Source organism: Hemicordylus capensis, chromosome 3 (assembly GCF_027244095.1).
Source record: "Hemicordylus capensis ecotype Gifberg chromosome 3, rHemCap1.1.pri, whole genome shotgun sequence".
NCBI lineage: Eukaryota > Metazoa > Chordata > Lepidosauria > Squamata > Cordylidae > Hemicordylus > Hemicordylus capensis.
Genome location: NC_069659.1, coordinates 327,346,498 through 327,370,509, shown reverse-complemented (window position 1 = coordinate 327,370,509; position 24,012 = coordinate 327,346,498). Strand labels below are relative to the sequence as shown.

General features: G+C 44.2%; 1 protein-coding gene across 2 annotated transcripts in view; it reads right to left on the bottom strand.

Annotated features, from left to right (window-relative positions):
• MFSD1 (major facilitator superfamily domain containing 1) overlaps positions 1–23,029 on the bottom strand; it is a 38,470-nt gene extending 15,441 nt beyond the window's left edge. Inside the window, exons 1-14 of one of the 2 annotated variants that reach the window (XM_053309484.1) lie at positions 22,800–23,029; positions 21,347–21,399; positions 20,046–20,158; positions 19,618–19,660; positions 19,362–19,429; positions 19,063–19,171; positions 15,072–15,174; positions 13,464–13,562; positions 12,467–12,578; positions 8,096–8,152; positions 6,354–6,510; positions 6,083–6,180; positions 4,810–4,922; positions 1,252–1,299 (exon numbers count right to left, since the gene is read on the bottom strand). In XM_053309484.1, coding sequence (XP_053165459.1) covers positions 1,252–1,299; positions 4,810–4,922; positions 6,083–6,180; positions 6,354–6,510; positions 8,096–8,152; positions 12,467–12,578; positions 13,464–13,562; positions 15,072–15,174; positions 19,063–19,171; positions 19,362–19,429; positions 19,618–19,660; positions 20,046–20,158; positions 21,347–21,399; positions 22,800–22,956 — 1,330 coding nt within the window. In that variant the 5' untranslated portion in view covers positions 22,957–23,029. The remainder of the gene's footprint in view (positions 1–1,251; positions 1,300–4,809; positions 4,923–6,082; positions 6,181–6,353; positions 6,511–8,095; positions 8,153–12,466; positions 12,579–13,463; positions 13,563–15,071; positions 15,175–19,062; positions 19,172–19,361; positions 19,430–19,617; positions 19,661–20,045; positions 20,159–21,346; positions 21,400–22,799) is intronic. The other variant, XM_053309486.1, reaches the window with a different exon arrangement.
• Between the last annotated feature and the right edge of the window lie 983 nt (positions 23,030–24,012).

The window sequence follows — 24,012 nt, the reverse complement described above, 5'->3', positions numbered from 1 at the left end:
ACACAAAGGATTTGGCTTCCATACTCTGCACTTTGAGTCTCACTTTTACTGTGGCAAGGCAGCTTAGGTGGTGCTGCCTCTGAAGATGCTTTGAAAACTTCAACTAGTGCAGAATGCTATGGCTTGTCTCCTAATGATAACAAATTGCAGGGAGCATATTTCTCCAATATTGGCTTCCAATATTGGACTCAGCATTGGCTTCCTATTAGCTTCTGAGCTCAGCCCAGACTGCTGGTGATGACCTTAAGCTTTACATATTCTGAGGCCCATAGGAAGTGCCTTTCATATGTACCTTCCCAGCCCTCATTAGTGGGGGAAATGCTGTTCCATTCCCCCTCTTTAACAGATGAGAGAAATGTTAAGGGCTAATGCCTGTGCCTTTTCTATGGTGGCAACAATTCCATGGGTAGAAGGTGGCACATTTGGCTGCTTCACTTCTGGCTTTCCAATGGTCTGTTAAGAGAAGAGTTTCTTGGAAAGCATTTGAGCAAGGCTAGTGGCCATGGAGCTGAAGTTTTCTGGTGGGGTTTTGCTGGACTCTTTCCTGGTTGCATTTCCATTTAGCTGTGCTGGCTTTTAGCACCACCTACAGCTTTATGTATTGAACCATTATTACTGCTGCATGAGTTTATACACCAGTTGCCACTTCTAGTACTAGAGAAGGTAATGTTTTGAGAATGTAAAAAATAAAGAGCAAATGGCTGAAAGACGCAACCTATGGGCAACAAAATAAAATTATTGAGCCAGGAGAAAGGCTGCACATCTAATGTGCAATCTTGTGGTAGCAAGCATGAATTGTCCCCTTTGCTAAGCAGGGTCCACTTTGCTTGCTTCTGAATGGGAGACTATATGTGAGCACTGTAAGATATTCCCCTTAGGGGATGGGGTCATTCTGGGAAGAGCACCTGGATGTTTGCATGCAGAAGGTTCCAAGTTCCCTCCCCGGTATCTCCAAGAAAGTGCTGAGAGAAACTCTTATCTGCAACCTTGGAGAAGCCACTACCAGTCTATGTAGACAATACAGAGCTAGATGGACCAATAGTTTGACTTGCTATATGGCAGCTGCCTAGGTTTCTAAGTTTACAAAAAGATACGAAGTGTTTACAGTCAGTGTGCAGAACTGTGACCAGGATGTGAACACCAAGGGGACTGGCAGTTAAACTGCTTAGTGTGTGCTGAAAAAAAAGTACAGGTTAAGATTAATTTCAAACACAAGTCTCAGGTCAAGAGAGTAAGAATGAAGAAGCTTACCTCGGAAATGATTCACGAAGTACAGCATGACAACAGCTATGAGTGACACTAAGAGTAAAAAACAAAAAACAAATTTAAGACTCAAAAGGGTGGGGGGAAACTGTTATTGCAAGTGGTATAAAACAGAAGAGCTTCACATAGTTTCAAACCAACTTCCCCTCACACAAAGAGAGCTGCTCAAGTGGTTACAGGCAAGAACTGTGAGCAAACACTTGCAGAATTTGAATACACATAATGTTGTCCAATTTTTGTAAGACTTATTTCAATCAATGATTTATAAGCATAAATCAGAGAGAGAGAGAGAGCGCAAACACACACATGTATGCACAAGCACACTGTGCAGTATGCACAAGCACTCTGACCTTCAGCAGAGCAGCACTCCTTGGGCAAGTGGAAGGAGAATTATGCTCACAAGGGCTTTTTGCATGAGTAAAAGGGGTCCCCCATGTGAGGGCAGCTCTCCATTTGCTCACAGAATGAGCTACAATCAGAGCACCACGCCTACCACAAATATCTTAAAACTCTTCATTGTGAATTTTTATGACGTTCAAAGCAAATGCTTTCCATGGACATTTGAGATGACCTTTATTGCCAATGAAGATAAATATATTTAGTTGACTAATGCCTATGCAGACCTGTAAAATGCATCAAAATTTTATATTAGAGAATTGCTTTGCATTTTTATTAATACTTTATTGAACATTCCTCATTTACAACATATTCAAATCCCCATTTTCATTGTATCCCACCCTCTTACCTACCTTAAATGAGGAGTTAAGATATTTGCAGTATTTGACTGAAGTATATTTGTATCAGGAGTCTGCAATTTATTTATTTATTTCATTTATTTCAATTTCTATACCAGCCTTTCAAAATGGCTCAGGGCAGTTTACATTAAAACAAAACAATTAAAATCAAATTAACAGTTAAACACAGATTATAAAACCATAAAACAATTAAAACATTCAAAACAATTTTAAAACCCTGAAAAACCAAGTTACAGCATTAAAACCATTTATAACAATTTAAAAACCCTGGGAAGCCAGGCCAAACAATTAGGTCTTGAGGGCTCTCCTGAAGGCCAAGAAAGAATTGAGATTATGGATTTCTGCAGAGACTGCATTCCACAGCCCAGGAGCAGCTACAGAGAAAGCTCGCCTCTGAGTCGCCACCAGACACACTGGTGGTAGCTGGAGACGGACCTCCTCAGATGACCTTAACGTGCGGTGAGGCTCACGCGGAAGAAGGCACTCTCTAAGATAACCTGGACCTAAGACATTCAGGGCTTTGCAGGTAATAACCAGCACTTTGTATTTGCCCGGAAACCTATCGGCAGCCAGTGGAACTGTTTCAAAACAGGCATAATATGGTCTCTCCAGGTTGCCCCAGAGACCAATCTGGCTGCTGCATTTTGAACTAACTGAAGTTTCTGAACTATGTTCAAGGGCAGCCCCACATAGAACGCATTGCACTAGTCATGCCTGGAGGTTACCAGCTAGTGCACCACTCTTGAGGTAGTCCTCTTCAAGGAATGGACGCAGCTGTCGAATCAGCCGAAGCTGATAGAAAGTACTCCTGGCCATAGCCGCCACCTGAGTACCAGGGTGAGGCCTGGGTCCAGGACTACTCCTAAGCTCTGTACCTGCTCCTTCTGGGGGAGTGTAACCCCATCCAGCACAGGAAGAGCTAACTCATCCCTCAGATTCTGAGCCCCTACAATGAGCACCTCTGTCTTGCTTCGTTTCAATTTGTTATCCCTTATCCAGCCCATTACTGCCTGTAGGCAGCATTCAGGGAATGAACACCATTTCCTGATAATGCAAATAAAAAGGAAAAGTAGATTTGGGAGTCGTCAGCATACGGATAACATCCAGCACCAAATCGCCTGATGACCTCACCCGGCAGTTTCATGTAGATATTAAAAAGGATTGGTGACAGAATGGAGTCCTGAGGGAATCCATATAACAGCTCCCATTTTCAGGAGCAACTGTCACCAAGCTCCACCATCTGGAGTCTACCCAAGAGATAGAAGCAGAACCACTGCAAAGCAGTGCCCCCTATCCTCAACTCCCCCAGGCGATCCAGAAGGAGACCATGGTCAATGGTATCGGATGCTGCCAAAAAATCCAAAAGAACCAACAGAGTTACACTCCCTCTGTCGATCCCCCGGTAGAAGTCATCCATCAGGCCGACCAAGGCTGTCTCAACCTCGCAGCCAGCTCTGAAGCCAATCTGAAGTGTGTCTGATAATCAGTTTCCTTCAAAACCACCTGGAGCTGGTTAGCCACCACCCTCTCAATCACCTTGCCCAACCAAGGAAGATTGGCCTATAACTATCCATCACTAAAGGGTCCAGGAAAAGCTTCTTAAGAATAGGTCTGATTATTGCCTCCTTCAAACATGAAGGCATCCTACCTCCCCCCAGTGATACATTTATATTAACCAGGCTGCCTCCAACAATCTCCCTGCTAGATCGAAGCAGTCAAGTCGGGCAAGGTTTCGGAGAACAAGTGGTAGGCTGCACCACTCCAGGCAGCTTGTCCACATCCTCAGGAGTCACAAATTGAAACTGATCCAACCTAATACTGCAAGAGGGTTCTCTGGACACCTCCTTCATAGACTCTGCCAAAGTAGTGGAGTCCAAGTCAGCCTGAATACAGGAGATTTTGTCCACAAAGAACCCATTAAAAGAGAACCCTTTTACACATGTATACTATATACTGTTTGTTTCAAATGTATCTTATGCATATATTCAACAGTATTTTTGTGACCTTGATACCTGGGTCCATTTTTGCTCACTGTTAAGATTTTTCTTATGTATTTGATGTGCAAATACTGCATAAGAATATTGGAAGCAAAGCATGTTCAATCACAGTAAACACACACTTAACAATTTTCACACAACAGTACACATTTGTGCCCTGCTGTCAGAGACTGTTCCTGACAGATCAGGGAGGTAAGAGGTCCAGCCACCAGTGAGGAAAAAGCAAGGTGGTGAAGCAAAGGAAGAGTGAGCAGGACAAGGGAAGGACCATGAGTAGCAGCAGAATCTCCTTGTTGTTCAGATCAGAAACTGAGCTTGACCAGGAAGCTTTTTACAGGGACCAGGACATGACCTACACTGCCCTACTGCCATCCAGGAGGCTTCTTTGCTAGTCCGGCTCATGATCCTTTAACACCCTGCTTAAGCAAGCACATAGGCTGAATAGTCACCTAACCACCCTCAAGCACAAGACTGCCCATCACTTAGGCTCAAACACCACCAACAGAGTTTATCTATAAATTTTTTTAAAAAAATGTAATATGTGAACTGTCTAAAATTATGGCTTCCCTTAGGATTCTTTTCCAGCTGACATTCTTTCATTATCTAATGAGGCAACTATGCTGAGAAAAGCCACTTAGAAGTGAAGCCCCCTTCCTTTTAATGGAAGAGAGAAAACTGTGGACCTAGTCCTGAATCTATCAAGACCTTCTCCTGAATAAGCATCTTACGGCACTCCCCTTCATGTAATTATTCAAGACAAGTGTTTCTGCACCTTCAGAATCTTTCATACTTACAACATAAGCAAGCACTGAAGAAGATTTCTAGGAACAGATACCCACGAGAATCCAGTATCATACCAGCTGCAATTGCAATGATTGCTAGGCCCAAGTTCTGGATTGACTGCATGCTGAAAGACATTAAGACTATTATTTTGCAAGCCCAATTTTAGCAAAGAGAAAAACTTTATTTTACCCAACTTTTCTATAAGCAGCTTACAGATAAACACCATCAAATCTATTACACAATAAAATAGCTAGTCAGATAGCAGACTCAGAAGTTACAGCAGGAAGCAGCTGATAAAGTTGGCACCCATCTTAATGTACCTTCCTAAGCAGAAGAAAGCTACATTGGTTAGCAGTCTGTCCCCAAACCCAAGTCCAGATGCCGGTTTTGCCTTATGAAGCCCTAAATGGCCTGGATGTTGGTTATCTTAGGGGAGCACTTACTCCAATAATAAGCCAACCTGTCATTTCAAATCATGTGAAGCAGCCCTACTTCAGATTCTATCATATTCAAAAGTTCAGGCTGGCCTCCACTAGAAGCAGGGCCTTCTCAACTGCAGCCCTCAGACCTGAAGAACTCCCTTCCACAGGCTGTACATTTGGTTCCTGACTTTCTGCAAGCGAATCAGGAAGCAGTATACAAGTAAGTAAATAAAAGCATGTCCAGGCACAGACATGACATTTATATCCCTGCATTTATATCAGTGTTGGTTGGCATGAATACTCTTACAAGTAGGCCCACAGAGAGAAGAACATATAGGGAAATCCAAGCGTGTGCTTGAAAGGTGTGTTTTTAAAAAGCTTTGTGGGGTGGCACAGTGGTGTACTAACAGTAGGGGAGGGGAAATAGCTTGGCGTTTGCTCAGACTGCAACATGTATGTGGAGCTCATATGTTGGGATCATGCCTTCGTACAACTGTATTGTCCTCCAAGAACTCTGAGCAAAACACATGGCATCAGGCCTATAGAATGGTAAGGGGCTGCAAGGTGATATTAGTTACCCAGCCCAAAATATCCCATTAGCAACCAAGCTTTCAAGCACAATTTCCAGTACTCATTACTGAATCAGAGAATAATATCCATATTTGGGGACGTTTGCACTAATGCAAATAGGTGGAGCAAAAATAATTTGCAAAAAATGCAGCTACATAAATCACTCTCACAGTTAAAGAACATGCAATATAAACACAACAAGGGAAATGTGAGCAATTACAGTGCTACAGATTCAAAGGTTTAAAGACAAAGGCTCACCCCAAGCATCAAGACCCAAACATCTGTTACTTACAAGCCATAAGCAGTCCCCAGCTGGTGTTCAGGGACCACAAATGCCACCATAGGCCACAAGGCACAGGCAAGGAGAGAATAAGCTATTCCCAGAAAACACTGTAGAAAATAGCATTAAAACACAACACATTAAGTATGAATTACAACCAGCTCTAAAGGGAACAGCAATTATATGCATTAACAAATAGTGTGTCATATTTTGCAGTGTGAAGTGATTGATCATGTACACATATTGCTGCATTTGGAGATATAAAACTGGAGGAAACACCTACCATGGCAATCCAGGGGTTCCAGAAAGTAAAGGCCAACATGATGTGAGAAGCTAGAGTAATCACTACAGCACATATAACCCAGGTAACATTCCTTCCAACTTTATCAACTAGGAATCCGAAGACAGGGGATAGTGGTGCCGATATGATATATACAATGCTATTTTAAAAGAAGAGTGCCAGTTAGTTCAAATAAAAAAAATCAGGATGCAACACATATTGTAGCAGACAGCTTTACTTTGTCCATAATTATACAGTTTCCTTTTCTTCCCTCTCCATCCTAAAAAAATTAGTTCTTTAACTGGCCTTGGCCCAAGGTGCTGTAAAATGCAGTAATGATCATAAGTGAGTTCATGATGCTGTAGTTGAGTCAGTCTCATAGAATGGAATTTATTTCTTCTAACTATTCGGCATCCTTTTATGAGTAAGTCACCAGTGCGGTTATACCCCAGTAGCCAAGGAGTAAGCATTAATATTTACAAATCAAATGCATGACCCAGAAGGGTGAACTTCCCCACTATTATTGCCGTCATAAGTTTTCAGATAGTTCAGGACATGACCAAGATGAAAGAATCCAGGCATGACTCATGTCATTGTTAGATGGAAGGGGGCCAGCCCATTCCACATGGAGGGGCACATCAGAAAGTTACAAACATGAATATTTGCCCTGCATAAAACCACCACTGTAGTCCATAAGGCACTTATACAATTATAGGCCCACTCTGGAATAACATCTTCCATATTTCTAAAAATATCAGCTCCGATAGAAGCTCAAAGATGATTAATATATTTTGGTGTGTCGTTGATGCTTTCTTCTAGTCAGACTCTACTTTATATACTACTTTTCAACAAGAGTTTTCATAGCAGTTTACACTGAAAAATAAAGAGGGGATTCTCTATCCTCAAAGGGCTCGCAGTCTAAAAAGAAACACAAGGTAGACACCAGCAACAGCCATTGAAGGTATGTTATCTCCTTGACAAATAAGAGAACCGTCCCTCTGAAAGCTGCCTCTTTGCCCAGTGAATAGGAGCTTGGGGTTGGCAGTATTCTGACCCTAACAAGAAACCGCTGAAGGAAACCAGTAGTTTTATACACACATTCATAATCCCACGATTAACAAATGCTAACCACCACCGGCAATTCAGCACAAGTTACCAAATGTGCCCCCTGGAATTAATAAGATGGGCTGGACCTGCAGAGAGAAGTTTTCAATTGGGATTGCTAAGGGCCTTTGCTGAATGAAGTTCACTTGTGAGCAGACAATACAGTAAGATCTTGGTCATGGAGGAAGGCTGAATTTAATTGCATGGAGATAATGTTTTAATTCCATTTACAGAAAATTTTTGGAAAAACATTATCTCAAGAGTGCCAGAGAGCCCTAGTATGAAAGCACATGAAGAATCTATTATGTTTACATCCTTTTCAAATTTCAAGAGCTACAGATTTACCTTCCTAAATTAACAGGAGTCAGAATTCTGAAAGTTCTAGAAAAGACTGCAGGTCAGACAGTAAAACTTCTTATATTTGTGTCTTCATATATGCCAGATGTTGTATAGCTATGCCCCAGTGCTGTTTTTTTACTTTTTAAAAATTATTCTAATAAAAGTGCACTTCAGGCACACTTTTCTGGAGGTAGGAAGCCTAGACCCTTGATGTACACCAATATTAATGATACAGAGAGCATTCTAGTGAGACACCTTTGGTACAACCGCTCACAATGACACAAACTTATTTTGACAGTTACCTGTTGATTGCACTTGCTTCTCGAGAAGAAAATTTAAATTTTTCAATGAAGAAAACCCTGTAAAAAAGCAGGAAAAACATTTTACAACCTCACACCTAGCTAGAATAGATACACAGAATAGTCTAACATTAATAGTGACAGCCTGTCACTAGCCTATCAAAAGAGGCACAAACCCTTGCTGAAGGGAAAACAACCCTTTTCTAGAAATGTGCAAAACATTCTGATCTCGACATGTTTAGACTTTTTGAGTGCTCCAAGCTCAAAACAGAACACCCTTCAAATGAAGGGCCTGCTCCAAGCTCAGAATGGAACAACCCCGTTCTGAGCTTGGAGCGTTTAGATTGTTGCAAGCGCCATTTTGCACTCCAAAATGGTACTCTTCTGGCCTCTGTGTACACGTGGCAGCCATCTGCATGGTGAACACCACCATGCAAATGGCTGCCAAGCATGCACAGAGGCCAGAAGAGTGCCACTTTCGAGTCCAAAATAGCAATAGCAACGTTCTGAGTGTTCCAAGCTTGTTCCACTGGAACAACCAGTTGTTTGAACAGAACTACCCAGAGGATTTGCGTTCCATTCCGAATTCAGAACAGAATGCAAAGTCTGTTTCGTGCACATCCCTATTTTCTGATTAGGTAACCAGTAAGAAGAAATTGTTCTGTTGCATATAGTAAATACCTTCTGCTCAGAAAAGCCACTATTTAAAAAAGAAGCAGTAGCAGCTGCTACATAGTTCCCTTTCAGAATGGCAGCAGCAGAAAACCTAGCTCACAGTACCATGGTAGAAAGGCAGTGTCTAGCCAACAATGAACATATGAATTTGCCTTCTACCAAGTCAGACCTCTGGTCTATCTAGTCCAGTACTGTCTAATCTGAAAGGCAGAAGATCTCCTATATCTCAGACATTTTTCTCACCATTTTACTCCAAATTATTTAACTGGAAATGTCAAGGACTGAACATTTGACCTTGTAAAGCAGAGGTGTAATGTTGAAATTTTTCCAAAATGTTGCCCCACACTTTATTTTCTGTGGAAAAAATTCTACTTTTTGATATATATTTTTGTAAAATTCTTTAGTAACACTGAATGGATGCCAATGCAATATTAGACAAGCTCGGCAAAGTTGTAATTAAAGTTTTCCAGGAGATTATTCTTAGGAAGAGAGGACACATACTTGTAAACAGGAGGGCAAACAAACTCGAATGATAATCCAAACCAAGAGTCAAGTTCAAGATTCACCTAACTAGCTATGCATGTCAAATCAAAACCAAGAGTTATTTCATCTCAGACCGTGTGTATGTGTAAACAAAAACAAAACTAAAACTAAAACTGGTTTTTGTTTTAATTTTGTACAGTAGGCACACAACATAGTCTCATTTATTTTCCTAAGCTGGTTACTCAAAAGACTTTGAGGTACAGCATGGGAAATATGGTGGATTTTACGAGGCAGGTGTGTGTTTAACTAAGTTATTGTCATCTGATTTGGAAAGTTTGACTATCTATTTAGAGCATTCGAAAAAGATCTGCATAGTTAAGTTTTACAAAATAAAAAATATGTGAAGGTGTGAGAATAAACCAGCTGTATAGAATTTCTAGTAGTTAGCAAGAGGGGCTTTAAGGTCTAGCAAAGCTCTTTGCTCCTATCCATATGACCAAGAGAATAATTGTGCTATATAAGCCAACATTCAAAATTAATGCCAGTTGATGAACTGAGCTTTTTTGAAACACAGGCCACACAAGTCTGCATATGTGTCTACAGGTGAATGGGTTCTGAATGAGTCACAAGGAACTTCATACACACTTCTATAGTAGGATCTAGTGACCGAAATGCTAAATTTCAATTGTTATTAAAGTAACTATTTAGAGAGCCATTCACAACTGAAACTGATTGTTGGCTAACCCTATGGTGCAAGAACAATGATGCATTATTTTAACAGCCAACCCAAGGATTTTGGAGAAGAAGCACAAGTGGGAGAACACAGAGCAGATCACGTGTTAGGGAATTCTCCACAACTACCACCATTAAGCCTCATGCAATAAATGCACAGCTTTATGATTAACAAGTGCTATCACAACATGAAGCTCAGCAAAGTTTCAGCCATCGTGTTACTGGTTTTATTAAGGAGACAATTTTGGATAGGAAGACAGACTAATAGGAGGCAGGTGCTTAGGAATCTGTCTGCCACATGGCTGGTATATAGCAGTAACTAAGAGGATTAGCTACAAACCAGAGCTTTCCCAGTGTGAATCTCAACACTACCATCAACTCACTAGGTGGGGCCTTCAGCAAGCCACTCCCTCAGAGCCCTATCGACAATAAGGGGACAATAATGCTTACTTTCCTTACAGAGCTGTTGCAAGAATTGCATCAAGACAATACATGTGAAGCACTTTGCACACTCAAACTACACAAACTATAGAGCTATAAAAACGCTAAGCGTTATTATAATTATTAAGTCACCAGGTCATGACATCTACTTAGGAAAAGTCTAGAAAAGCCAGCCTCCAGGCCCAATGCAACGTTACAGTGTGCACTGTAGTTCAAACTCAGGGCAAATCTAACTGTAACAAAGCAAATATGGGGTTGCCAATCCCATCTGTGCCTTGAAATGCTAATGTGGGGAGGGGTTTGTGGGGGAGAATCAAAGAGTAGGGGGAAGGTGCTACACCTACCAGCTCGCCCCTTCAAATCAACCCTAAGCTCTGCCTTGACCTCTACATTCACGTTAATTGGCAAATGCAGGTCACATGCATTTTCAAACACAACATGTAGTCCCACCCTTAGCCGTTTCAATGGACAAACACAAAATGATTGCTCCTTAATGTTTCTACTTTGTATAAAGTTTGAGGCTTAAGAAGTGAGTGTCTTGTGTGTCCTGTTCTTTTGTTTTTGTGCTTTACAGCCATATGTTGTAGACTTTGGGCAGGCATCATCATTTATTTTATTTTATTTATTTATTTTATTTTTACATTTATTTCCCGCTCTTCCTCCAAGGAGCCCAGAGCGGTGTACTACATACTTGAGTTTCTCCTCACAACAACCCTGTGAAGTAGGTTAGGCTGAGCTGCTTTGAACTGTGCAGAACTTGGGAGTACTATGTATTTATTTACATTTTCCCCCACTCTTCCTCCAAGGAGCCCAGAGCAGTGTACATGGTTATGTTTATGCTCACAAGAAGTTTAGAGTGAGAGAGGTGATTGACCCAGGGTCACCCAGTGAGTTTCATTGCTGAATGGGGATTTGAACTTGGGTCCCCTCAATCATAGTCCAACACTCTACCCCACACTATGCTGACTCAGTTTTTAAATATACACACAAATTTTTTAAACATAATAAAAGTACTGACCTAATCTTTCAGATTAGTCAGCCAATACTAAAACCTATGTTAGCAAGTGCAATAGAATACAGAATCAGTTTTCAAATAGTTATCACTACAAAAAGATGAGATTTATTATTTCTAACTGCAAGAGTACTGCAGTATTTTGCCAAAGGATTGCTTAAAAATAATCTCTGCCCTGCTAAATATTTATGAGGTAAAATGCATGTATGCTCACTCCTAAAATGGCAAATAGTATTTCCTACAAGGAGGTGATAACTATGTATGAAATATGAATACAATAAATATTTATACACTGCTTTTCAACAAACCAAAGTGGTTTACGTAGATATAAATAAATAAAATGGCTCCCTGTCCCCAAAGGGCTCACAGTCTAAAAGTACACATAAAGGTAGACACCAGCAACAACCACTGGAGGGATGCTGTGCTGGGGATGGATAGGGCCAGTTGCTCCCCCCCCCGCTAGATAAAGAGAATCACTACTTTAAAAGGGTGCCTCTTTGCTCAGTTGGCAGGGAATACTTGGATGAAGGAGGGCCAGCCTACTAATGAAGCGGATTGTAGTGGCCCCCTCAGTCGGTAGGTTGCCTGCTGGTCACCTGCCAGTCAACTTCCCTCACCCCCAGCCTTGCACAGCACTTGCTCTCTCTCGCATTTTCAGAATGAAGAGGGGAAGCAAGTGGGGCGTGTTCCACTCTAGCCCAAGCTTCTACTCTCTTCCTCCACACTTCTTTCTGTTCCCTTCCCCTTTAGTTTTTGAAGGGACCTGAGAGCAGTGGTGGCAGCTGGTGCATTGCTGCCAGTTAAGATAAGGGGGGTGGAAGGTCCTGCGGACGGCAGTGAGGAGGGAGCAGCGCGCTCTTTGTGCCACCGGTGGGGGAGAAGGGTTTCCCTAGACAGCAGGGGACTCTGGTTCACTCTGGAACATGGATGCCTCAGGTCAAAGGAATGGAAAATGTACACTGGGTTTTAAGAGATCAGGCATATCCAATCTACAAAATGGCAAGTCTGGTAATATTTTAAAAAGCACTTACTTTCCAAGTCCAATGAAAGGGAAGACAGCTACATAGTAACAGACGCAGACAATAAATATGAGCCAGAGAGACAATGAGAAGTCTTTCACATCAGTTAACTTAATTGCATCACCTTGAGGGGATTTAAAAAAACAAGATAAATTACTTCTGCTCTAGTGAACTGCACTTATTCAGAGTTTTAAAAATAAACTTCAGCTTCATGCAGAGGTTTTGTTCTGCAGCAAAAGCAGATGTTTTAGCCACATATTGTAGAATGTTTGCCTGCTGAAACCCAATACATGTTGCAGTAAGTTAGATTTAAAGACTCCCCTACGAGATGCAGCTACCACACAGTTAATTCCCCTTTAAACTTTATTACTACTACTACTACTACTACTACTACTACATTTTATATCCCGCTCTTCCTCCAAAGAGCCCAGAGCGGTGTACTACATACTTAGGTTTCTCCTCACAACAACAACCCTGTGAAGTAGGATAGGCTGAGAGAGAAGTGACTGGCCCAGAGTCACCCAGCTAGTTTCATGGCTGAATGGGGATTTGAACTCGGGTCTCCCCAGTCCTAGTCCGGCACTCTAGCCACTACATCATGCTGGCTTCACTTGTCCCCTTCCAAACTTGTCCCCTTCCTGCATCTCTGTGGTTTCTTCCTACTGTCAGAGTTTAGAATGCATATTTCTTGGGGCAGAAACCTGGGTTGCATCCACAGTGATGCTCATGGGAGGATTCTTTCCAATCTTCCACAATGGCACACCACCACCAATGGTATATATGAGTTTATATAAAAAGGTAATGCAGTGTGTTGGCAATCAATTAAAAGGGGGGGGGATTCAAAAGCTTGCCTGTACACTTGCCAGGATACACACACACACACTCACAATTTTCAGAAGAAAGAAATTTGTGTTTCGGGTCAACTCTGTTTTGTTTCCAAATTGGCAGGCCCTTGACCACTTTCATTTGCTGTTACAAGAGCGATTACTGATGACCAAAACCAACTTACCAGTTTTCCCCTGCTCTTTACAAAGGATTTTCTCTGCTCTTCTATCCAGATAAGCAAGAATGAGAGCACAGATTAGTGAAAAGATACATGTCACACCACCTGTAATTAAGAAAGATTTATTGTGTAAGCAGGAGTCTACCATATAAACATCACGTTTGCACATCACCACCTGATATTAAATGATGACTTTACATATGTGCAGGACAGCCAGTGGGGATCAAAAGCCACAGGCTGACATTCAAACCAAAGTTGTGCATGCTGAAAAACATTTCCCCTGTACATGCAACAGGGGAAGAGTGATGTTTGCCAATCTCCCCTTCCCTCTGCAGTCAACAATGCCTCCAGAAAGTGTGTCCGACAGTCCCGCAAACCTGAAAGACACGTTTTCTGGAGGTACAGGAAAGGGTGACTGGCAAAAATCAGCCTCAACATTGCACACATGAAATTCTGAGTGCATGCAATATTCGTCTGGATGTCACCAACAGATTGTTTTACTGCCAGTCATATCCTCCAACAGTGTAGGTAGTTTGTAAATTCAGCAGCAATATTGAGCAGTATATGTATGTGTGAATCAGCCCTTCACAAGTAGAATTTCTAATGGAGCACAGAGAAACTTGCTCATCCTAGTACCAGAAAGAGTGGCAATATCACCCAGTATTACTAGGAGGAGAGCTGGTCTTGTGGAAACAAGCATGACTTGTCCCCATAGCTAAGCAGGGTCCACCCTGGTTGTATCTGAATGTGAGATTAGAAGTGTGAGCACTGTAAGATATTCCCCTCAGGGGATGGAGCTGCTCTGGAAAGAGTAGAAGGTTTCAGGACCCCCACCCTGGCATCTCAGTATATGGCAGCTTCCTATGTTCCTACTACACATAGCAAAAAGAGGGTCTGCTAAGTGAGAAGGAAAGGTGTCCAGTTCACTAAGGTAGTATGCAATTCAGGTTTGCATTTATCCACGATCTAATCATTACTGAGGAGATTACTGGAAGGACTAAAGACTGTATGTAATGAAGAGAATTCAGCCGTCTGCAGTGGAGTGGATATTTGATATTGATGCTCAGTTCAGTATTCAACAGTTCAAATTGTTGGACTACCCACTGGGTTCAGAATTATTTCAAGATAATAATTCTGATGACAAGTTCATCATGGGTTGCAGCAAATTCATTACAGGAATGCCATCATCCAGTCTCAAATTTAAGCTTCAACTTTGCTTTCACACATCAGGAGCTGATGTAGTGTAGCAGCTGAGAGACTGAGATTGAATTAGGACTTTCCTGGTTCAAATCTCCTCTTTCTCATGAGTTCACAAGGTGGCCCTAGGCAAGCCACTCCCTTTCAGCCTGATCTCTCCAGTTGGAATATGGGTGTTACTCAAGTCTTACAGGGCTGCTGTGAAGACTACATCAACATAATACAGGAGGTGCTTTGAACACTCAAAATGTGCAATACAAATGCTCATGTATTATATTAAGCATTGCAGCTTACAATCAAAATTGAGCTCATATACCATCAGAGTTGAAAGTTAAACAGAGCCATAATCTTCAAATCTGTTACACAGAAATCCTAAATAACCAATGCAAAATAAATATTTTAGAAGTATTTACTAACCTATCAAAAGTGCTATGCCAAGGGTAGTGTGACCTTTAGAACCCAGCAAATCTTCAGCTTTGGAATACACCCATCCCATAATATTCATATTCACAGTGCTCCCCTAGGAAAAGAACAGCTATAATTATAACCACTATTTTCAATATCTTCTAAAGAAACAGGTCCACAAGAACACTTTATTTTGTACATTTCTATACTGCCCCATCCAAATGCTCCGGGCGGTACACAACAAGTAAAACACAAAAACAATTAAAACAAACTGCTTAAAACAATGTGAAAACAAATTTAACACAGTTCTGAGCCATCTAAAACCAGTTAAAAATGCTTAAGAACAATTTAAAAACCTTGGAAGGCCAGGTCAAACAAGTAAATCTTTAGGGCTCTCTTGAAGGCCGACGATGAGCCCAAACTATGGATATTTCCCAGGAGTGCATTCCACAGGCCAGGAGCAGCTACAGAGAAAGCCTGGTTTTGGGTTGCCACCAGACATGCCAGTGGTAACTGGAGACAGACTTCTCTAGATGACCTCAACGCGAGATGTGGCTCATACAGAAGGTGGTACTCTCTAAGTTAACCCAGAAATAAGCCGTTCAGGGCTTTAAAGCACTTTGTATTTTGCATGGAAACATTGGCAGCCAGTGCAACTATTTGAGAACAGTTTACTCCAGAGACCCATCTGGCTGCTGCATTTTGAACTAACTGAAGTTTATGAACTACGTACAAAGGCAGCCCCACAGAGTGCATTGCGATAGTCAAGCCTGGCAGTTATGAGCTGATGCACCACTGTTTTGAGATCATTCTCTTCAGACAGCAGACTATTCAAACGGATTCTAGAATCAACAAACAAACAAGCAAGCAAGCAAGCAAGCAAGCATATATAAATAAATAAAAATGGCTAAGAACATACGTGGCAAGCCCCGCCCACAGTGCTTTACCAATCGGAGCTAACAGAGCAGAAGCACTGCGGTGATTGTGGGGATTCTATATTCAGGGAAGAGGAGCCTGTGATGGTTAACGTCAGTTGGAATGCAACTGTTACTAGTCTGAAAATGTGCTTGATTGTAGAGGAGAAAAGAATCTATATATAAAAGGATAATGGGCAGGGATCTGTGAAGAGAGGGGTTGTGAGGGAGGAAATAGCCCCTTGAGGAGGAGGCTGACACTGTGCGAATTAGATGAGGAAACAAGATGAACAAGATTTGTTAACTCAGGAAGGAAGAGAGAGAGAAAGGGAGGGGAAGAAAGAGGGAAAGAGAGAGAAGAATGGGGGGGAGGCAGCAAGGGATAGGCCCGGGCCTGTCAGTGGTCTGAGGGGAATGAGTGACTATGACGGTGGCAGCAAGGAAGGGCCCGGTCAACCGCCACTGCTCTGGACTATCAAGGCCATTGGCAGAGCGAGACAGAAAGGTGAGGGATAGGCCCGGGCCTGTCAGCATCCTGAGCAGCCATGGTGGCAGCAGCAAGGACAGGCCTGGCCAACTGCTGCTGCTCCTGCATGAAGGAGCAGGAGCGGGGCTCGGGTGAGGTCTCTGGGGCTAAGGGGCTGCGGCTTGGCCAACTGATGCCAGCAACGCCACTGCCGCGACCAAGAGGGGTGAGGGGGATGGCAGCGACCAAGATGGAGGAGGAGCAGCAGCACAGTTCAGGTGAATGTGGAGAGGTCTCCGAGGTGAGGGGAGCAATAAAGTACTAGAACATTTCATGACTAATGAAATCTTTGCTATGTATTTCTGCATTTATTTGAATATATCCTGTACCATGTATTTTCCATTGCTAGGAGTTGTAGCTACATGTACATTTTAAGACTTAAATTACACTGACACTCCTAACTAGCAACAGAAAGCATGCCTAAGCAAAGATTAAGATTTGATTTTCCACAGAGGACACACCCTATTACATTCTTGCTAACTCTTTAAAAAATGCAATGCAACTCTGGAATAAAGGAGGCATCATAGAGATTCTGAGGGAAAGACAGCTGCAGATCTATGAGTTTCAATAAATGAAAGTGATAGATTTACAAGAGGTGCTACTTTGATTATCAGATGCTGGAGAGAAACTCAGGATTGCGTGAACATCTTTATCATGCCCTCAGTTGAAGATCTCCCTGGCTAGTTACTGCTGGAGACAGTGCTGAACTAGGGAATCCAAACAGTCATGCTGGTTATGTTCTTAATATGGCCTGGAGTTATATATATTATGCATGTATTACATGAACATAAGAACATGGGAAGCTGCCATATACTGAGTCAGGCCATTGGTCTATCTAGCTCAGTATTGTTTTCACAGACTGGCAGTGGCTTCTCCAAGGCTGTAGGCAGGAATCTCTCTCAGCCCTATCCTGGAGAAGCCAGGGAGGGAACTTGGAAGCTTCTGCCCGTCCCAGAGTGCCTCCATCCCGAGGGGAATATGTTTCAGTGCTCACACTTCTAGTCTCCCTTTCATATGCAACCAGGGTGGACCATGCTTAGCTAAGGGGACATGTCATGCTTGCTACCGCAGAGCCAGCCAGCGGCTCGCACCCCCCCGCCACAGAGCCAGCCAGCGGCTCGCACCCCCCCCCCCGCAGAGCCAGCCAGCGGCTCGCACCCCCCCCCCCCGCAGAGCCAGCCAGCGGCTCGCACACCCCCCCCCCCGCAGAGCCAGCCAGCGGCTCGCACACCCCCCCCCCCGCAGAGCCAGCCAGCGGCTCGCACCCCCCCCCCCGCAGAGCCAGCCAGCGGCTCGCACCCCCCCCCCCGCAGAGCCAGCCAGCGGCTCGCACCCCCCCCCCCCCGCAGAGCCAGCCAGCGGCTCGCACCCCCCCCCCCCGCAGAGCCAGCCAGCGGCTCGCACCCCCCCCCCCCGCAGAGCCAGCCAGCGGCTCGCACCCCCCCCCCCGCAGAGCCAGCCAGCGGCTCGCACCCCCCCCCCCCGCAGAGCCAGCCAGCGGCTCGCACCCCCCCCCCCCCCGCAGAGCCAGCCAGCGGCTCGCACCCCCCCCCCCGCAGAGCCAGCCAGCGGCTCGCACCCCCCCCCCCCCGCAGAGCCAGCCAGCGGCTCGCACCCCCCCCCCCCGCAGAGCCAGCCAGCGGCTCGCACCCCCCCCCCCCGCAGAGCCAGCCAGCGGCTCGCACCCCCCCCCCCCGCAGAGCCAGCCAGCGGCTCGCACCCCCCCCCCCGCAGAGCCAGCCAGCGGCTCGCACCCCCCCCCCCCGCAGAGCCAGCCAGCGGCTCGCACCCCCCCCCCCGCAGAGCCAGCCAGCGGCTCGCACCCCCCCCCCCCCGCAGAGCCAGCCAGCGGCTCGCACCCCCCCCCCGCAGAGCTCGCACCCCCCCCCGCAGAGCCAGCCAGCGGCTCGCACCCCCCCCGCAGAGCCAGCCAGCGGCTCGCACACCCCCCCGCAGAGCCAGCCAGCGGCTCGCACCCCCCCCCCCGCAGAGCCAGCCAGCGGCTCGCACCCCCCCCCCGCAGAGCCAGCCAGCGGCTCGCACCCCCCCCCCGCAGAGCCAGCCAGCGGCTCGCGCACCCCCCCCCCCGCAGAGCCAGCCAGCGGCTCGCGCACCCCCCCCCCCCGCAGAGCCAGCCAGCGGCTCGCACCCCCCCCCCCCCCCGCAGTATGAACTTACATACAACCAAGCATGTGCACATACATAATTTTGACCAACCAAGCAGAATATATTTTGCAGTCAGGAGTACCATCAGGCATCAGTCAAGGCTTGTTGTTGCAGAAGGGGACTGCTGGGAATTAGGTGCCAGTTAAAACCCCTGGGAAACTGCCATGTTTTCCCAGGAAGTCCTTAAAGACTGTTCAGCCCATTAGGAGGCAGGCAGGCTGACTTTTCAGGTGACCCAAAACACTCACGTCCTCTGCATCCACTTGCCACTCTTCATGTCAACACCCAAACGTGTACCCCTAGTTAACAACTTTTAATGTTCCTCACATACTTGTGTGAAAGAAAAAGGTTGTCACTAAACTGCTAATGAAGAAGAACAATCAATATTTAGACTTACAATTCTAGCCATGCTGAGCTGCAGTCCAAACACAAGGTTTAATTCTTTTCCTTTAAACCAGCTGACAGCATAGGTATTTTGGGCCACTGCTAAGGACTCTCCCCCAATCCTAAACGAAGTAAAAGAGTGTTCATGAATTCAAGTACTTCTTCATACTCAAGATTCAGAAGTTGCAGCTCCTTACAAGGTCAATTTTTAAACAAAAGATTTAATATGGGCTGCTTTTTTTCCATTGCTTTTTTTTTTTTTTTAAGAGCAGGACAGCAGCAGTTTTTACAACCTTTGATATATAAACTCACCCAAATACAAATCTGCCAGCTTCCATCAACCAAAAAGCATTGGCTACTGCGCCAACAGCAAAAATCACCTGTAGAAGGAATATATGCCACATTTCAATCAATTACTAGAGATCCCTTTACAGTAAAGATTTTACTTAGCGGTTTGCTTAAAGATTAATATAAAATAAGGATTTTCAGAATTCTTTGGCATTAATTCATCTATTATTTTTCTGTATTAACCACTGATCAGTGTATGAACACTATGAATTTCACTTACCTGTCCAACACAGACAAAGCAACTAAATATTATTGTGCCCCACCTGCAAAAAAGTTTAAATGACATTAAGTCTAATAAAGAACTTGCACTGTACAAAAACCTTGGATTACCACTGATCAAGACTGGGGGGAAAATTATCCTAGCTTTGAAACCAAAAATAGACTAGCTCAAGAAATTACAATATATATTTTTAAAAGAAGCACTGAAGTATCACTATGATGCATGTTAACACATATCTAGTTCCCCAAATTTTAGAATTGTAAGGGACATTAGGGGTCTGTTAATCCATTTCCCTGCAGGCATCTGTGGGAACTAATCATCCTGCTAAGTAAACTATTATTTCACCTCACAGTCATAGTAGTTCAACCTTTTAAAAATAACCCTTGCAGATAAATGTGATTTTCAGGGCAGAAAGGTTGCACAGTTACCTTATTCCAAATACTCTGTCTATCAGAAAGCCTCCAAGGAAACAGAGGACCACATTGGGCCAGGAATACCAGGAATACAATGCCATGAACTCAGCCGTGTTCAGTTTCATATCCTAGATGGAGGAGTACAGATTTATAAGAGGAGTACAAATTTATATGAACTATGTCTTGACACTATGTTAGCTACAAAACGAACACACAGGGACATCCAATGAGGAACTGTTAACACTAGCAATTCAGCTGAGACATCCATGAGGGTTGGCCCCCTACCCCTTTCCCACAAAATGGCTAGCACTGGCATCAGGAAAAGGGTCCCTATATAGCCTTTTCTTCACTAGCTTGAAGAAAGGTTCTGGACAACTCCATACATGGATCCTTCAAGACTGGACGTGAGGCTATAGGTGGGGAACAGCAGTCTCTAGCATCCACAGGAGGCATGGAGTAGGGCATACATAAAGCTTTTTTCTATAGAGATTGCTCCTTGCAAGAATGGGGCCTGTGTCTTGTACTAGCAATTGTGCATGTTTATTTTATCTTATTATTTGTATCTCACCCTTCCTCCAATGCAATCAGAGCAGCATTTTATTGCTGCAACATCTGTATGAGGCAGCCAGGCAAGTAACTTACTGTTGCCCTTTCTTCCCTTTCCCTCCCTCCCTCCTGCTGCCTGCACCCTTGCCCTCCTTTATCACTGTGGCTGTGCTATTTCAGCAGTCAAAGCAGCTATGCAGATGATGGTGGCTGCATCAACTCTCAGGAGTCTTGAAAAGCTAGTGTATTCTCTCTCCCAGCATTTTAAAGTCAGGAAAGTAGTGCTACCATTCTGTTTTCCGCACAAAAAATTGTCATCATGGAATGTCCAGGCTCCTATGAAGGCAAGGCTGCCTCAAGGTATAACTATGTTCTGAAATAAAGGACAATTCTTAGAAGGCAAGTATTTGGCAAATGTAAGCATTCTAGTCCAATCAGTGCTCCGGCTCATCAAATACAACTTATTGTGGAAGAATGAAAATCAGCTTCTCAATGATAAACTGAGAGTAAACATATCATGGAAAGGTCTATTTTCTCAGGTTTTTACTGACATACATGAACTGAAACAAAATATTTAAGTCACACTGCAGTTAGCCATATTATATTTGCTATCGGGGACTGAATCAGCAATTTCTTACCAAGCTCAGCACAATATAGGTTTTCTATTGTCATTACTGGAAAAGTTACTCTTGGCGGGGGGGGGGAGAGAAAGAGGAACTGAAAGTAAGAAATTAAATTCAAACTTTTATAGACTTTTGTTTTCCACTCACCCTTTGGACTTGAGTCTGCAGGGCAGCTGGGTTGTCATAGCAAAAATAGCTGCCTATACAGGAAAATTAAGAAACAAATTAAGAATTGCAACACACTTGTATCCCAAAAAGGCTTCTCATAAGAATAATAAACATAAAAGACAGAGCAAAAGAGACTGTCTCCATTCTCTGCTCATCTGATAGAGATCTGAGAGTCAAACAGACAGAAGATGACTCTTCATTCTCCTCCTCTCATCCCAAGTCCTGAAACCACAACTCAGCAGCCTTGCAGCAGACACAGCTCTTTTCCATGGAATCATCTGTCACAAGGACCCAGTGGAAATTATCACCACGTGGTCAGTCCAGGAAAGGGAAGGCGCACAGGAAGCAACAGTACCCGACTTAGTCTAGAGCAGACCTACACAACATAAGGTCCAGGGACCAGAACTAGCCCACAGGGCCTATTTTACTGGCCCCCAGATATCCTGCAGCAACACTGGAACTGGCCCTATTAGTGCCATCCTGTGCATGTTTACTCAGAAATATGTTTCATGATGTACCCCAGTGAGGCTTACTCCCATGTAAGCATACCTAAGATTGCAGCCTGAAAACAACAGAGGTATAGGGAGAGGAGAGGGTTTGGGGCTGACACACACTCCAGGAGTCCCACTATGCAGGAACAGGACCTATTTTCTGGCCACTATTCTTGGTTAAACTATGGGTCCCTTGACAGGGGGAATAGATCAACAACTAATCATATTTTTTATTTTGACATAATAATGCACTAAAAATTTACCAAGGCCCCTGCATGCTAAGTTGTGAATAGTTCTGGCCCACCAAGACATTTGAGTTGTGCAGCCCTGGTCTAGAGAGAACTGGAAGCTCCATGAGCTGCCAGAACTCAATTCACATAAATGCCATTCCACTCCATTCACAAGTATGCAGAGAATAGTCAATGTTTCTGGACGGGGAGTCCACTGAACTCCACAAATGTTTAAGGACACTGTTTCCTTAATACATTCTATACAAGTCCTGGGGCAGGGAAGGAAGGAAGGAAGAAGGAAAGTTAAAAGCCACAGCTCCAAACATCTCAACAAGTTACCAACCAACACTGAGTTACTCTTTTCAGTTTTTACTTTCTCCTGTTTCACATAGAAACAAACATTTTCAGAAGGGAAGACCAAAGCACAATGATAACTCACCTTGATTCTTTCACTTGGTTTAAAGAACACTACACTGGTCTGAGCCCAGAGTATGGAATAGATACACTTTGATCATTAGAATTAGTACTTACTCATGACCACTCAACGCCAGTCAGATCCTCTTTCGAACATACGTACTAGACTACATAGTCAAGGGTGGTGTCGGGGCTTTCCCCCGCTCTGCCAAGACATACCCTCAGGAGTCTGCTGAACGCCGAAGGATCTGCCCAGATCAGAGGGAGTCCAAGCCACGCTCCTTCCTACTCACTCACCGAAGCCCAGGAAGCACATGAGCGCCAGGACCACCAGCCTATGAGCCAGGTGCTGCGGGTCACACAACGCCGACATCGGCTTCCGCGGAGGAGAGCCATCTCTCTCCGGCGACGGCTCCTCGTCCAGCAGCGCCTCCTCTTCCTCGAGCACCGCCATCTTGCCGCCCAGCCCTAACCCAGAGAAGGAGCAATAGTAAGCAAGCGGTCAGGTGATGATTTGGTCACGTGGCATGCACCCCCGCCTTTAATCACGTGAGCACCTTGTGGTCTAACAAGGCAGTCACTTCCCCATAGAGATAGAAAAAGACGAAGGAAGCTAAACTTCCGGCAATGATCAAAAGCTGTCGTTGTTGGCCGTGATGCTCTGTAGGAGCGGAGTGGGTATCTTTTGGGTGAAAAGACTTTTCTTCGGAGGTCTGAGTGGAACCGCGGTTTTCAGTTGTAGACCATAAGTGTTAAAATAAATGCTTGTCTGCCTCTTTGCCCCGTATCACATGCTCAGTACGGATGCTCCAGGTACTTTCTCCTCCTGCTCTCTCCAAATGATTTCAATGACTACAGGCTGGCGTTTGGAAAGCTCTCTCCCCTTTCCTCTTGAATCATTTTGAGAGTTGGAAGAATAATTTGATGGAAACTGCTTAAAATTTAGCTGCTTACGCTTTTGTTCCCTCCCCCCCCCCATTTATGTGTGTTGTGTTTTTTTAAATGAAAATTATAAACTACCTTCTGAATTGTAAGCTACCTTCTGAAGCCTGTGTGCTGAAAGGTGCAATACTGGGGCTGTTAGTCAAATGCATCTCATTTTTCTCTGGGAGCATGCAGTATCTCTTCTCCATTACTTTCCAGTAGTAGGGAACAGGAAAAACAAAAAGGTGTTAGCTGAGCAAAGAGGCACCTTTTACAGTGGCATTTCTCTTATATTTAGCAGGGAGATAGGAACTCTTCCCATTCAACCGAGCACAGTGTCCTTTCCAGTAGATATTAGCAATAGCAATAGCACTTACATTTATATACTGCTCTATAGCTGGAAGCTCTCTAAGCGGTTTACAATGATTTAGCATATTGCCCCCCAACATTCTGGGTACTCATTTTACCGACCTCGAAAGGATAGAAGGCTGAGTCAACCTTGAGCCCCTGGTCAGGATCGAACTTGTAACCTTCTGGTTAGAGGGTGGCAGTTTTACCACTGCGCCACCAGGGGCTCAATCTCAAT